This window comes from Desmodus rotundus, chromosome 10 (genome assembly GCF_022682495.2).
Source record: "Desmodus rotundus isolate HL8 chromosome 10, HLdesRot8A.1, whole genome shotgun sequence".
Taxonomy (NCBI): Eukaryota; Metazoa; Chordata; class Mammalia; order Chiroptera; family Phyllostomidae; genus Desmodus; species Desmodus rotundus.
In genome coordinates this window covers 71,984,931-72,000,085 of record NC_071396.1, presented here as the reverse complement: position 1 = coordinate 72,000,085, position 15,155 = coordinate 71,984,931, and the positions used below count along the sequence as shown (strand labels likewise).

The 15,155-nt window shown below is 32.8% G+C and overlaps 1 protein-coding gene across 1 annotated transcript in view; it reads left to right on the top strand.

The window, feature by feature from the left end:
• SMCHD1 (structural maintenance of chromosomes flexible hinge domain containing 1) overlaps positions 1 to 15,155 on the top strand; it is a 139,777-nt gene that overhangs the window by 29,382 nt on the left and 95,240 nt on the right. The window contains exons 8-17 of the mRNA XM_024580150.3: positions 1,004 to 1,170; positions 3,242 to 3,332; positions 4,011 to 4,218; positions 6,667 to 6,787; positions 6,862 to 7,045; positions 9,667 to 9,861; positions 11,390 to 11,503; positions 12,077 to 12,183; positions 12,895 to 12,977; positions 13,175 to 13,288. Coding sequence (XP_024435918.2) covers positions 1,004 to 1,170; positions 3,242 to 3,332; positions 4,011 to 4,218; positions 6,667 to 6,787; positions 6,862 to 7,045; positions 9,667 to 9,861; positions 11,390 to 11,503; positions 12,077 to 12,183; positions 12,895 to 12,977; positions 13,175 to 13,288 — 1,384 coding nt within the window. The remainder of the gene's footprint in view (positions 1 to 1,003; positions 1,171 to 3,241; positions 3,333 to 4,010; positions 4,219 to 6,666; positions 6,788 to 6,861; positions 7,046 to 9,666; positions 9,862 to 11,389; positions 11,504 to 12,076; positions 12,184 to 12,894; positions 12,978 to 13,174; positions 13,289 to 15,155) is intronic.

Below are 15,155 nucleotides of genomic sequence, written 5' to 3'. Positions count from 1 at the left end.
CATGTTTGATCCGTCACAGCACCTTCTCCATACACTCGACACGTTTTTTTGCATTCCAGTTGCACTTTTACCTTTCTTGAAATAATAAAGCATAATATGCCAAAAATGTCACATATTTAATTCCATCTCCAATACTAAAATGGCTAAACAAAAATTTCACCAATCTTAAGTTTTTTTAAATGTACGCTGATATGACACCTGTCACAATACAATCTAACAAAATTGTTTCAAATGAAGTTAAAGATAATTAAACACTACTAGAGGCAACATACACAAAAATTTAACAGACTTTTTGGCCAACCCAATAGTTCAGGGTGTATCTTTATCCTTATAATTTTTTATGTATGTGGCAACATACATAGTATATATATGCACATATATGCATGAAATTTTTAACACATATAGACTCAGTAAAAGTTGAGAAGTTTATAATATTTATCCTCAAATACTCCCCCTTATCTCTTCTCCCTACTTCCCTTCTACAAGCTATAGATATTTTCCGAAAGTGGAATGGGGTCTAGGATGCTTCTACTATCTTTTATTAAACACAAATGCCTGTGTGCTAAGCCAGCTGAGTTCAGGCTTCATCGTAGTTTTATTGAACATGGAAGGGTGGGCAGTGATCTTGACCAAATTAAGTGGTAGGTATCCCAAGCAAGGACTGTTTCACCCTAGGGAAGTGTCCTCAATTTTTTCCAGCATTACAAATTTCATAGTTATTTGTCTTTCCCTTTTTCTTTGTGATTCTAAAATTGTTTTAGCATTATGGTAGGATACTCCTTTATGTTTGCCAGTTTAGCAGTCTGTGTAAGTTTCTCTGTCCTCATTGTATTGTCACACACTCAGCTGATTTGTATTGGGCCAGTTTTCTCCAAAAGTTTCTGGAAGCCTGTATCCAAGCCTGTATCCTTTGAAGGTATCCAAGTCAATCACAAAAAAATATTATTTCTATAATTATAATTAAGGTGTATGTAATCTGTTTTACTTATATTCATTCTTGCAGCCATCTGATTCTGTTCACATTACAAATGATGATGAAAGATTTCTACATTATCTTATCTCAGAGGAGAAGGAGAAAGATAGCTTTACTGCTGTGGTTATCACAGGAGTACAATCAGAACACATACAGTACTTGAAAAATTATTTTCATCTTTGGACAAGACAGTTAGCGTAAGTAATTTTTTGTATTTGATTCACAACATGTTTCTTTAAGAACAAAAGTATTACGGATACATTGAAGCTTTTTGGATGTCTGCTTTGCTCCTGCCCGTTTTCTTCCCTTAGTATAGTAACCAGCACTCTGTCAGCATTAAAATGGTTCTCTAGTCTGTAAATATTTCTTGGCCACCTGTAGTGTATTGGTCAATATTTGAGACACAAGCATTTTGACACCTATGATAAAATTTTAAATAAACTAGAATTTATCAAATTCAGTGCCATCATTTCCATAGCCCCCTTTTGCACTTCTCTTATAGGACCTGTTGTATTCTTCCATGCCATATATTTTACTTACTATTTTGTCTGCCTTTCCACAGTGGAATGTCATTTTTTATGCACTGCTGTATACACAAGCGTGTCCTTGTACATGGTAGAGGTTCTGTAAGTGTTTATCCAGTGAATGCAGCGAGTCTGTTCATATGAAAAAAAAATGGCTGTGTCTATATGACATTAGTAATACTGAAAAGAAACCTTTGTGTATCTGTCTCTTCTAGGAAATCTTTTATGGAGTATATATTCCATTAGCCCAAATTAGAGAAACATTTATTTAATGCCTCTAAGCCAGTGATTTTCAACCAGTGTGCTGCAAGAATTCTTAAAACATGTAATACCTCACCATTCACTCAGGGGCACTGACCTCTTTTCCCTTACATTGTCAAATTTTTAACAAGTGACAATAGCCAACACAATAGCTGTCTAGTGTGAATGAATCAAAACTATACCTATTTTTTATCAGATCAGCAAAAAATATATTTACTATACTATTTGGTGTGCTGCAGAATTTCAGTAATTATTTGATGTGTATCTTTCCATGAGATGAAAAGGTTGAAAACTGCTGCCGTAAGCCTCTTCTCTGTAGCTATATAGTATATAGTGTGTGTGTGTGCACACATACACACTATATATATATCTGTCTATATATCTATCTATACATATCTACTCTATATAGTATAGTATTTACTGGATTGTTTCTTTAATTTGTATTAGTTTGAATTACCGAGTCCTGCAAAAAAACAGGTACGTCTGCAAAAACAAAACCTATGTTTTTGGAACAAGTACCTTTTGACATTTATCCAAAAGGCTACTCAGTACATATTTTATTTGCTGTTTAATAGTTATTTGTCTTAACTGAAAGAACTTAGAGTATATAACATATAATTAGGACATACTCCTAGTCTAACAATGAATAACATACAGTTTTTACCATTCTTTGAAACAGTCACTAAGCTATTTATAGCACCCTCTTAATGTATGGTTGTAACTTATCTTTGATTATAATGTTAACACTTTGAGATGTCTGAAGAAAGATCTTAAGATTTTCAGTGATTTCCTTTTATCAGTATTTTAAACAGTAGCTAGGATAATAATTTTTTTAATTAAAATTCATAATGAAGGAATATTGCAAATTCCTATGTGAGGAGTAACTACAGATCTGATATGTGTTAGCCCTGAATACTATTTCACCAAAATATAGTTATTTTTAATTTTTATTTAAAAATAAAGTAGTGGTATAAAATTTTGAGATAAGGTTTTTCAGTGCTATAGGATAGGAGCAATGAGAGTTACAGAATGCTATTCTCAAGTTGTGCAGATAGCTTAAAGATATCTAATTCTATATGCTCCCTGATATTTAAGTCCTTAATATTCCTGATAAGTAGAATTATAGCTTCTTGCCTTCTAGTATTTTTTTGAATAATACTTCTTAGAATTTTAAAGTATGTGAGCTTTGAAGTACGGAAGGCTTGAATTGAGCACACCCTTCTCCCAAACTCTTAAGTTCGGTGACCTTAGATAAATTATATAAACTCCTTGTTCCCCAATTTTGTATATATAAAATGAAATGTAGTAATACCTGCATCTCAGGATTGTTTTTACCTTTAAATGGGATATTATGTTTAATAATGCTTGGTGTAGTGCTTAGTAGGTACTGTCAAATAGTAGTTAAATTTTTTTTTGGCAGAAGAATGTATGAACTGTAATTTTATGTGACTTAATAGTATAATGTTACTCTTCTATATTTTAGGCATATTTATCATTACTATATTCATGGCCCCAAAGGAAATGAAAAACGTACATCAAAAGAAGTTGGACCTTTCAGCAACATTGATATTGAAGTAAGATAAAATTCCTTTCAAATTTTATCAGTTGTTAGGTATCTGTTCCAGTTCCAAGTGACTCTGGATAAGAAAATTCAGTCAATAGATAAACAACTTCGCTCTCCTTTTTACTAAAGTTCTTTGGTAATTTGATGTCCAAGTAAAGAGATCATCCCTAAATATGTTTTTCTGAAACCTTTTTTCACCATAGTTTCTTTTTCTCTGTCTTTTATGGAGATATGAGTTATTGCTGCATGTTATGTCTTAAAGCAGAGAGGAAAAGTGACATAATAGTTTCCCTTTTGTTCTCAGAAGTCTTATAATGGTGAAGTAAGATTTAGAACCATGAAACATTTGAGTGTTTGGTTCTCAATATCCTTGCCCACATGTTAGAAAGAATTTCATGTATGTCATTGTCCCACTTTCTACCTCTAGCAAGAAACCTTGAATTAAATGTAGTCATGACTTATGTGTCCCTCAGATCTGCTTTGCTCTCTTGGGTTACTTTCTGTTTTTTTAGTAATATATTCCTTATTGAGATGCTACTTATAGCTATGTAACACATTAAAAAATTTCATTAAGTTAGATGATTACTTATACTAATAAAAGTAGTTTTTGCCTATTCCTTTCTTGGATCATAGCTGAGAACAAAAGTCACCATAGAATTTAATTATTTTTGTTTTATTTTTATTTTAGATTTCTATGTTTGAAAAGGGGAAGGCATCTAAGATCGTCAACCTAAGGGACATACAAGATGACATGCAGACGTTGTATATAAACACAGCAACTGATAGTTTTGAGTTCAAAGCTCACGTTGAAGGAGACGGTGTAGTGGAAGGGATTATCCGATATCACCCTTTCTTATATGATAGAGAAACTTACCCTGATGATCCGTGCTTTCCAAGTATGCTAATTTGTTATCTTAGTTACAAAATGTGAAGTTGTGATTTAGGATAGTGATTTGTTTCTTCTAATTATTATTGTTAATTGGGTTATTAAGGTTAGATAAATATTAATACCTTTTTACTTATACAGGTCTTTTAAGATGTTAGGTATTTGTAGTTTTTATAATTCTTGATTTTTGTGTGCATTCACTTATATATCAATAAAGCACCAGCTCTAAGAAACATTACATATTCTTTTATCTTAGATTTCTTATTGAACTTTTAGTTATGCACTGCATATTAATCCTTTATATATTCCCCATATTATTTTCCCATTATCTTTGTAGGTACTTGTAAAGAAATTTTAAACTTTATGTAGTCAGTTTTTTCTATATGCTTTCTAATTTTGTCATACTGTGGAAAAATAAGAGGATCTTGAAGGTTTTTAAAATAATTTTAGATCTTTAATGCATCTGTACTTTTTTGTGTGTAGGATGAGGTAGTGCTTTAAGTTAATATTTTCTATATGGACACCTGTTTCCTTAGCACCAATTATATTGAATGTTATGATTTTTTAAATAGTCTGAAATATTACTTTTATTATAATATTTAGTTTTCATATTTACGTAGATCTGGTTTCTTTATTATAGATCCATTTTGTATTTTTATACATGAGTAATGATACTCTCCTGTAGCTATATACTCTATATTGATATCTGTAGGATAAGATATTCAGTCTTCTTCTTTGAGAAAATTCTTATTTCTTAATCTTTTATTCTTCTAGATAAACTTTAAAATCATTTTCTACATTCACTTAGAAAACTCCTGGTGGGATTATTGAGATTTCATTGAATTCGTAGATTAACAGTATTAAATTTTCTTTTCTTTTTTTTTTTTATAAAGAGAACTTTTAAAATCTCTTTTTTTAAAGATTTTATTTATTTATTTTTAGAGAGAGGGGAAGCGGGGGAGAAAGGGAGAGAAATATCAATGTGTGGTTGCCTCTCATGTGGCCCCCACTGGGGACCTGGCCTGCAACCCGGGCATGTGCCCTGACTGGGAATCGAACTGGCAACCCTTTGGTTTGCAGCCTGCCCTCAATCCACTGAGCTACGCCAGCCAGGGCAACAGTATTAAATTTTCTTATTCAGAATACTTCCTCAGTATGTCCTTAGTGTTGCAGGTTCTCGAACCAGATTTCCTGATTTGAATCCCACCTATGCCACTTTCTGTTGTGTAAACTGTAACAAACTACTGCCTACTTCAGTTTTCCTCATCTGTAAAATGTGATGGAGGGTACTAGTTAATGCCTCATAGAGGTATTGTGGGGGTTAAGAAACTGCTATAAGTCATTATGCCCAACATCAATAATTCAGTGCTCATACGTGTTGCTACTCAGTGGCTCTGCTTCCTGTGATGTCTCTGGCCCATTTTTATTCTGCCATTTCTAATATTTGTATGCTTATTGACAAAAAGATAAAGTTCTTCAAATGATTTCTGAAAATGAGAGCCAATAAATTATGTGTTTATGAGCGGGGTTCTCTAAGAGCAAACCAATTTGCTGTGATTGAAAGGAACTTTTACTTAGGACTCATTGTGAGGGTTTTGAGGGGTAGAGAGGATTATATGGGGGGAGGTTGACTTAATGCCAGAATAACTGAGGTGTTGCTGTATCATGATTACAATGTTTGATCCTAATTTATCTGGATATATGAAAATGAATTGCCAAAATAACATTAAAAAGCTATAGACAGTTAGTTGTGTTAATTATGTGTTTGATGCTTTGTAACATATTTTATAATTTTAACTATATCACCTGAATCTGATCCTCAAAAATTTAATAGTTTATATAACATAAACTTAAACGTAGTATTTTTTAAAGATTTTATTTATTTTTAGAGAGAAGGGGAGGGAGAGAGAAAGAGAGGGAGAGAAACATTAATGTGTGGTTGCCTCTCATGCTCCCCCTACTGGGGACCTCGACTGCAACCCAGACATTTCCCAGATAATTTTTAGGTGAACATACACTGGTTCTGACAAAATTGTGAAAGTTGTGTTTCAGGAATAGGACTTATGTTCCTATATTTGTAGGGAAGGTGGATTCTGCTAGGTCATAATCTCTTTGGATGTATGACTCTTTTGCTTTATAAACAGTTTTTAATGATTGCAAGCTAGTAGCTAGTGTAGTTCCTAACACAGGTTGATTAGTATATAAGCAATTACTGACTTTCAAATGAGAAGCACCATTGATAATGGATAACTGCTTTGGAGTCTTCCTTTGTAAGGCAGACTAAGAGTAAAGCTACCTTTGGGTTTTATAGAATACAATGTTAGCAACCATGAGTTTTTGTTACCATTTCTCTGAAGGAACTTTAATATTTTACTTACAGAAATTGATTTCTCAGTGATAAAAGTTGCATATACTTTATAGCAATAAACATTTTGTTCCACTTCCTCCTGTACTCTAGAATTAAAAGATGAAGATGATGATGATGATTGTTTTATACTTGAGAAAGCTGCAAGAGGGAAAAGACCTATTTTTGAATGTTTTTGGAATGGACGACTAATACCATATACATCTGTTGAAGGGTAAGTTTTGATTTTTGCTGAAATTACATTGTTTTATAACCTAATCTTTTTACTAATATTTTCTTCTCTTCAAGCTTTGACTGGTGTACTCCTCCAAAGAAGAAAGGGCTTTCACCAATTGAGTGCTACAATAGAATATCTGGTGCATTATTCACTAATGACAGATTCCAGGTCAGCACAAATAAACTGACTTTTATGGATCTTGAGCTAAAATTGAAAGATAAGAACACCCTTTTTACAAGGATTTTAAATGGACAGGTATGATTTTCAGTATCAAGTTTTGGATATTTGCAAATGTTCTATTTTATGTACAACAAAAGTCAATATTCATGTAGATTTATGTGACATTGTGCATACTTTACTTTTTAATTGATTGGGGGTGGAAAGAAAGTGAGAGAGAGAAAGTGACAGAGAAACATCAGTTTGTTGTTACACTTATTTACGCATTCATTGGTTTGTTATATGTGCCTTCTGGATATCAAACCCCATGAACTTGGTATATTGGGACAACACTCCAACCAACTGAGCTACCTGACCAAAGATACTTTTCATTTTATTTAACAAAAAACAATATGTATAAATTTTCTCGCATGAGCATTTATGTGTTCACATCTCTCAAAATCTTCAACTAATTGTACCATTTTGGGTGAAATTTACAGTTCTTTATTAGATCTTAATGATAGGACCATGATATACTAAGTAGAAGCTAAACAAGCATATACATTTGGTGAGAGCACATAAGAACAATTTTATCTAACCCAGGGGCTATGTTTCCATATCAAGAACCAAACTATGTAATTTAAATCTAATCTTAAGGATGAAATTGAGGTAGAACTGTGAAATACTTTGGGCTAAAAGGTGACGAGACTGATCAGTATTAAAATACATGCATTGATTGATAGAACAAGAGTGGTAGATTTTTTTTAAGAAGTTGAGTGGATCTAGTATACTGTTGTACTTTTATTCTATCCAAATATCTCAGAAACTTTTACTTGATATATTCCTCTTTCAGTAGTTCATTGTTGAGTTGCCAAGAAATAGGTACATTTATTGTGAACCTAAAATTGCTGGGAAGTAAATATTCAATAGAATACAGTAGCCCATGGTATTTATAGTTAGTCATTCCTATAAGATGTTGACATTCATTTTGCTGTTATTAAAAATTCTGAATCATAGATGATTAAGATACTTTTAAGGAATTATCCCCTAAGAAAAGTCTTACTTATACTTAGATTTATTAATTACCCAACACTTATTGAACAGTTTGGTCTTTCCAAAGTTATCTATAATAGGTTAATTCTATTTCTTTGTTACATTGTATTTCAAGAAATGTATTTTGTAATTTGGGGAAATTTTTATTTTATTTTATTAAAGATTTTATTTATTTTACTTTTTAGAGAATAGGAACAGGAGGGAGAGAGAGAGAGAGAAACATCAATGTGTGAGACATACATTGATCAATTACATTCTGTATGCCCCTAACCAGGGACTCGACCCGCAACCCAGGCATATGCCCTGACTGGAAATCAAACAGTGACTTTCTGGTTCGAAGGCCCGCACTCAATCCTCTGAGCCACACCAGCCAGGGTGGGAGATTTTAAATACGCAGGAAAGTTGAAAGAATAGTATAACGAATATGCACCTACTCCTGTCCTAGATTAACTGTAATGTTGCCACACTTGTGACATATCCTTTGACATATTACTGAATTTCAGGATTCAATTAATGGGCCTGGTAATTTGGTTGATAATGAATCCTGAGACTTCTTTACATTTTAACTTCAAATAATTTTATCTAATACTTGGGCTATACATTGAAGTGCAGTATTAAAATGGAGACAGACCGTCCCATTCCTAGTTAATTATTTTAATATCCTTGTCAAGTTGACAAAATGACAACAGTGATTTGCTGATTCAGAAAGGAGTTGGTACCTGGGGAAAGGGATGGGGGAAGTTTTCTTTGAAACTTGCCATTTTTGAGTCTTTCCCAACTACATGTATTTCTTATTCAAAACTGAAGTCATTTTTAATTCTGCCCCATTTTCATTTGGAAATAGTATAATATGGAACAAGGTATGTAGAAAGAAATGAACTTTTGTAATTGTATGCATTATCCTCTGTGAAAGCAGGTAATGTGGCCATTGTCTTCCCTACTTCGGCACTAAACAATATATTTCAGCTTATGTTTAAGTATAAATCTCTATACTATCTCCCAGCAGAATGAAGAATGATAAGCAATAGCATTTTTAATGTATTATTAGAAAACAGTTTGTATGTTATGATTTAATTTTTTGAATTGGTACTGTGAATGCAGTACATAATTAAAAGGAAATTTTTGTTTTGCGTAGCAGGGTTTCTCAACCTTCTTCTCTTATCATTCTTATAAGGAAACTTTTTTCCTAATTGCTCCATCCATGACATTTTAGTACTATAGATATACTACTATATTTGTGTTTATGTAGATATATATCTGTTCTTGAAAAATAAAAAGAGGTATTTTGCCCTGTTGAGAATTTGCATGATTCACAGTGAGAAGGTTTCCACTTACCCCTTTCTCGTAGCCAGGTAGTTTTCCTTCTCCTTTGCCACTACTCTTCATCATTTTGTGGTGTACCCTAGGATTTGAAGCAGGAAAGAAAGCTTTTATTGCTGGTATTGACTTTTGAGACTTTGGTTCAAAGGATGATAATAAAGATTTGCTTTCTTTAGTGGTGGTTTTGTTAGAAATCTAAATTTGTATGGGAGAAAGATCAGCAAAATATTTTAGTTTTTTATTAGGTTTTCTGGGGTGAGTATGTGGAAGGAAAAATGGAATGAATGACAAGTGCCAGTGGTTGTATTTGTTTACCATGTTTCATAGAATGTTTTAAAATTTTACAGGAGCAGCGCATGAAAATTGACAGAGAATTTGCTTTATGGCTCAAGGACTGTCATGAAAAGTATGACAAACAAATAAAATTTACACTTTTTAAAGGAATAATTACACGTTCTGATCTTCCTTCTAAAAAGCAGGGCCCCTGGGCCACGTACTCAGCAATAGAATGGGACGGAAAAATATACAAAGCAGGACAGCTGGTAGGTTTAACTTATTTGTAGATTCAATTTTAATAGAATTTGAAACTTGATCTGTTAGAATTTAAAAAAAATATTGAATTTATTGGGTGACATTGGTTGGATATATTAGGATAAAATAATGATGGTTTCTTAGGAGCCAGGAAAAAAAAATGAAAAGTTCAAACTGATTTTAATGACAGTTTAGCATGGTGTTAAAAAAAACAAACAAAACCTTGTTTATTGCCTGAGGCTTAATTAGCAAGGTTTTTATTGTTTCTTAAATAAACTTTACTGAAATGGAGATTTTTTAATGTGATATGAAATTATTATTTTTAGCAAGTTTTATTGAGTATCTGCTTGTAAGTTACTGTGCTTGTTGACTGAGTTGTAAAGAATACAGAGAATTATTAGATGTGCTTAGTCCTTAGGGATATTACAGCCTAAAAATAGGGATAACCTAAATATAAATAATTATAGGTTAGAAGGGGATAACTGCTAAGAAAAGATGATGAATATTCTTTGATAGTTTCCTTAGAAGGAGAGGAGAGAATTTCTGACTTTGGATGGTCCTGGGAGAAGAGAGTTCATGAAATTCTTTGGGCAAGAAATCACATTTGTAAGGACCTTGAAATAGGTAGAGGCTCAGGTTTACACAGATTATTGCCAAAGTAGAAGGATATCCATGCTCTCCATAAATGTGAGAATTGGATGCAGTTACCGGGAGGTACTGTGTGTAGCTACAGTCCTGCTTTTCTAACATTTAGGGATTAGAAAGAGGGAGCTGACAAATGAGAATGAAAGGGATAAGCTGGTGAAATAGAAGGAAAGTAGGAGAATATAATACTTAAGGTCATGAAGAGTTATAAGAAGGAGGGAGTAATCAGCTTTGTCAGATTCTCTGTGGTGGTTGAGTAAAATGCTTTCTCAGGAGTAATCTGAGCATAGACAAAGATATTGTTAAGTTCAGAGAAACAGTAGGCAGTAGAGTTGGATTATGTGTGTGTGAATAGAAATAGTTTAGAAATGAAGCTGGAAAGGTAGATTGGGATATAGAGTCTTGTAGTTATTGTCAGGAATTTCTGAATTGGATTAATGGAAATTATCCTTAGATGTTTCAAGCCATGTAAGAAAAAAATACTATAGGCAAATTTTGAACTAATTTATTTTAAGGAAATGATAACTTGTTGGAGTTAAAAGTTACTGTTCATAGTATGAAAGCCAGATTTTATCAGGGGAAAAGATTTGAGATACTTTGGCATTTATAATAATTGACTTTGGAGGAGCTATGGACCTTTGAGACACATGCATAGCTATGACATTTTTGTATGAAGAAGCTACTGTGTCTTTACAAAAATATGTTGTAAGCGGAGAACTTTACAATTACAACTTTATTAGGATATTAGAATGCTGTTTGAAAATTCATTTTTTCTAATGATAGATACCTAGTTTTTTCCCTTTGTATCAAAGTGTTTCTATGAAATAATTATATTACACCTATTTCTCTTAGTAAATATTAGTACTCAATTCTTTTTTCAAAACTAAATACTAGGTCAAGACAGTGAAGACACTTCCTCTCTTTTATGGAAGCATAGAAAAATTTTTTCTTTATGGTGATCACGATGGAGAAGTATATGCTACTGGAGGAGAGGTTCAAATTGCAATGGTAAGACAGCAAGTAATACAAAATATTTATTGAGAGTCTGTTGGTATCACTTACTTTTGCTTAAATATAAAAATAAAGGTACAGTATTATGCTTGCATTTGGTTTTTCCATTGGATAAAATAGTGTTAGCATGAATATTCATATTTCATATTTGGTGTTATTAACAATCTATAAACTTTACATCTCTATGCTCAGTGTTTAACAAACATACATATATTATTGCTACTTGTCACAGTGATTTTGTAAAGTGCACATTTCATCCAAGGCCCACAAACTAGTAAACACTGGAGACAGAATTCTGTCTTAAAAATGAATGATTCCAAAACTAGAGTGGGTTTTGTCCCTATGCCATGCCCTTATTAATATTTGAATGGCATTTAATTAGGCCTAAGAAGATAACATGAAAAATGGAAACAAACACTAAGGTCTAATGTAATAACACTATTATGATTTTTATATTTAATGAGGGTAAAGTATATTTCTTTGGAAGAAAAATAAGTGAATGTTTTCACTGCAGCTGAATTTGAATAGTTTTCTTTGAAGGGCTGGTATAAATTTATTTTATTGATTCAGGAACCTCGAGCACTATATGATGAAACAAGAACTGTGCCAATTGCAAAGCTGGATAGGACAGTTGCTGAGAAAGCCGTAAAAAAATATGTAGAAGATGAAATGGCAAGGTAATTCACATTTCAAGATGCATGATAAAAATAACTAGAAAAATCAAAAGGATAGATCATAGTGCTTTTAACTAGGTAGATACTAGGGTATTTGCAATCTAGATATATATATTGTGAAAAACTTCTTAACATTAAAAAAGTTGAGAGTTCTTATTACAACAGAATCCTGTATTTGTTTTACAGAAAAAGGAGGAAATTTTATATATCTAAACTATCATTATTATAGGCACAAGGATTAGGGTATGTTAAAGAAAAAACAACTTTGGCCTATAACAAGAAGAAAATTGTGGTAACTTCGGAGAGGTAAAGATTTGTACATAAGAAGTAAAAAGAAGTATTAAAACATAAGTCTGTTTGTGACTCTTGTATAGTTAATGATGCATTCATTTTGATTCTCACTGAATCTCACTGATAATTCTTCTATTCTTAAGAGTTTATTCTATGTCCAAAGGATAACTTAAACTGTAAACAAATACTAAAATCATGAAAAATGGATAATTCAAATACAAGAGGTTTTGCCTGACTTTTTCAGTTAGCCACAGTGATGGTTATGGAGGAGAAAACTTTCAGATTATTAGTCATATAGAATTTCAGATTTAACCTTTCAAAATGTATGATAAATAAATATTAAAGTTTCTAGTAACTTCTGTTTTTTAATTAAGACCACATTGATACAAAGTGTGAAACATTAATATGCTGGTTACCCACTAGGCTCCCTGATAGATTGTCAGTAACTTGGCCTGAAGGAGATGAATTACTGCCAAATGAGATTAGGCCTGCTGGAACCCCCATTGGTATGTGTTTGGTTTTTTCCTTCTCCTTCTTTCTGTTTGTTTTTTCCTTAATACTGAAAAAAAGGCTTTTCTTGTGTCTTACATTTCCAATATATAAAAGACCATGAAAAATTAAAATACAGCCTGAAGATCTAGCAGATTCATCAGATTCTTTGGGTGTAACTAAAACACTCTTACTTTAAATTTTGGACTAACAGGTGCATTAAGGATTGAAATACTGAATAAAAAGGGGGAAGCAATGCAAAAGCTTCCAGGAACAAGTCATGGAGGGTCAAAGAAACTCCTGGTTGAACTCAAAGTTATATTGCATTGTAAGTATACAAACTAATTTGGATCTTTAATATTGTCCTTAGATGTGTGATACGATTTTAATATCTTTGTACAATTATTGATGACCTAGCAATCTGATAGGCACATTGGATTTTAGAGTTAGGAATTTTAAGCGCGTTATGAATAATTTGAGTTTTTTAATGATAATATTCTGAAGGGTTTTTAAAAATGCTTTATTCTGAATTTTCTCATGTAGGTAACCATGACCTAAAATAAAGATATGGTGTGTATATGTGTAGGAATTTTTACTGAATAGGAATTTAGATAATCTTTAAGATGCCCCTCTTTAAGTTGAAAATGCTATGGATCTGAACCTGTGGGCCAAAAGTACTTACTTGGTTTACATAATAAGCCTTACCCACTCTTTGGTAGAGAGAAAAGAACTTGGTATTAATGCTCATCTTGAATCACCTTGTTTGTTAACTTTTTGTCCACTATTTTTGTCTTGACTGCCTGGACATATTTTTACTTTTATTTTTAAAAAAACATTTTATTTATTTATTTTTAGAGAGAGGAAGGGAAGGAGAGAGAAAGACATCAGTTTTTTGTTCTACTTATTCATTTGTTGATCCTTGTCTGTGCCTCGACCAGGAATCAAAAGTGCAATCTTGGCATATTGGGATGAAGCTCTAACCAACTGAAATGCCCACCCAGGGCTGATCACTTTATACTTTAAATAATTTGTTCTATCACTACATACTTCTGTGTCTAATCCATGGATTTTGGAGATACAGTGTTTTATTGAATGCATTTCTTTCCAACTCTATTTTTTAATTTAAAAATACTTTTATGTGGTAAAATATATACGTATATATAATATAAGTATACCAGCTTAACCATTTTTAAATGTACAGTTTAATGGCATTAAATTTATTCACATTGTTGTGCAACCATTACTACTATCCATCTTCAGTACTTTTTCATCATCCCAGCCTGAAATTCTATGGTAACAATTTCCCATTACTTCTTCCCCCAACCCTTGTTCTACTTTCTGTCTCTGTGAATTTGACTGTTTTAGATGGTTCATATAAATGGAATCATGCAGTATTTATTCTTGTATGTAGCATATTTCACTTAGCATAATCTCTTCAAATTCCATCCATGTTGTCACATGTGTCAGAATTTCCTTTTTAAGGTTAAATAATATTCCATTGTTTGTATATGAAGTCTGTTCAGAAGGTATCCAGTCATGTAATATAAAAAATAGAGACATTTCCTGAAGAAGGTACAAGATACAAGAAACATTGTACATAGGATAATGATGCCTCAGTCCCCTTCAAAGTAGGCACCTTAGGACCTCACACAGTTCTCCCAATCTCCATCAGCTGCACTGTCATATTTTCCTGAATCTCCTCGGAGGTCTGAAATCTCTTCCCTTACAAAGGTGATTTTAGTTTGGGGAAAAGCCAGAAGTCGCACGGTGCCAAATCTTGGCTGTGGTGGGCTGAGTCACCTGGATGACTTGATTTTTCACCAAGAGACTGCACGAGACATGGTGCATGAGTGGGCTTGTTGTCATGATGAAGCTGCCAATCATATTGCCCATAGCTGTGGCCTTCTGAACTTGTGTTCATGCTCAACACCAAATTTGATGCAGATTTGTTGCTGTACTTACTCAGTCAATTTGAATGTGACAGCCATACAGTACACATGCTCACTCTGGCGTCTACCACCCCCCCCGACTAGTACAGTGAAGTCGTCATTGCTCACACATGCGCATTACAGTCCACTGTCCTTGGCTTCCAGTATACATCAATGTTGTGCATTTGTTGTAGTACTGGTTTGTTGTTAACAAACTCTAGCTTTTTCTTGTCTGGGAAGCTCCTTATTTCTTCTTCGATTTTAAAT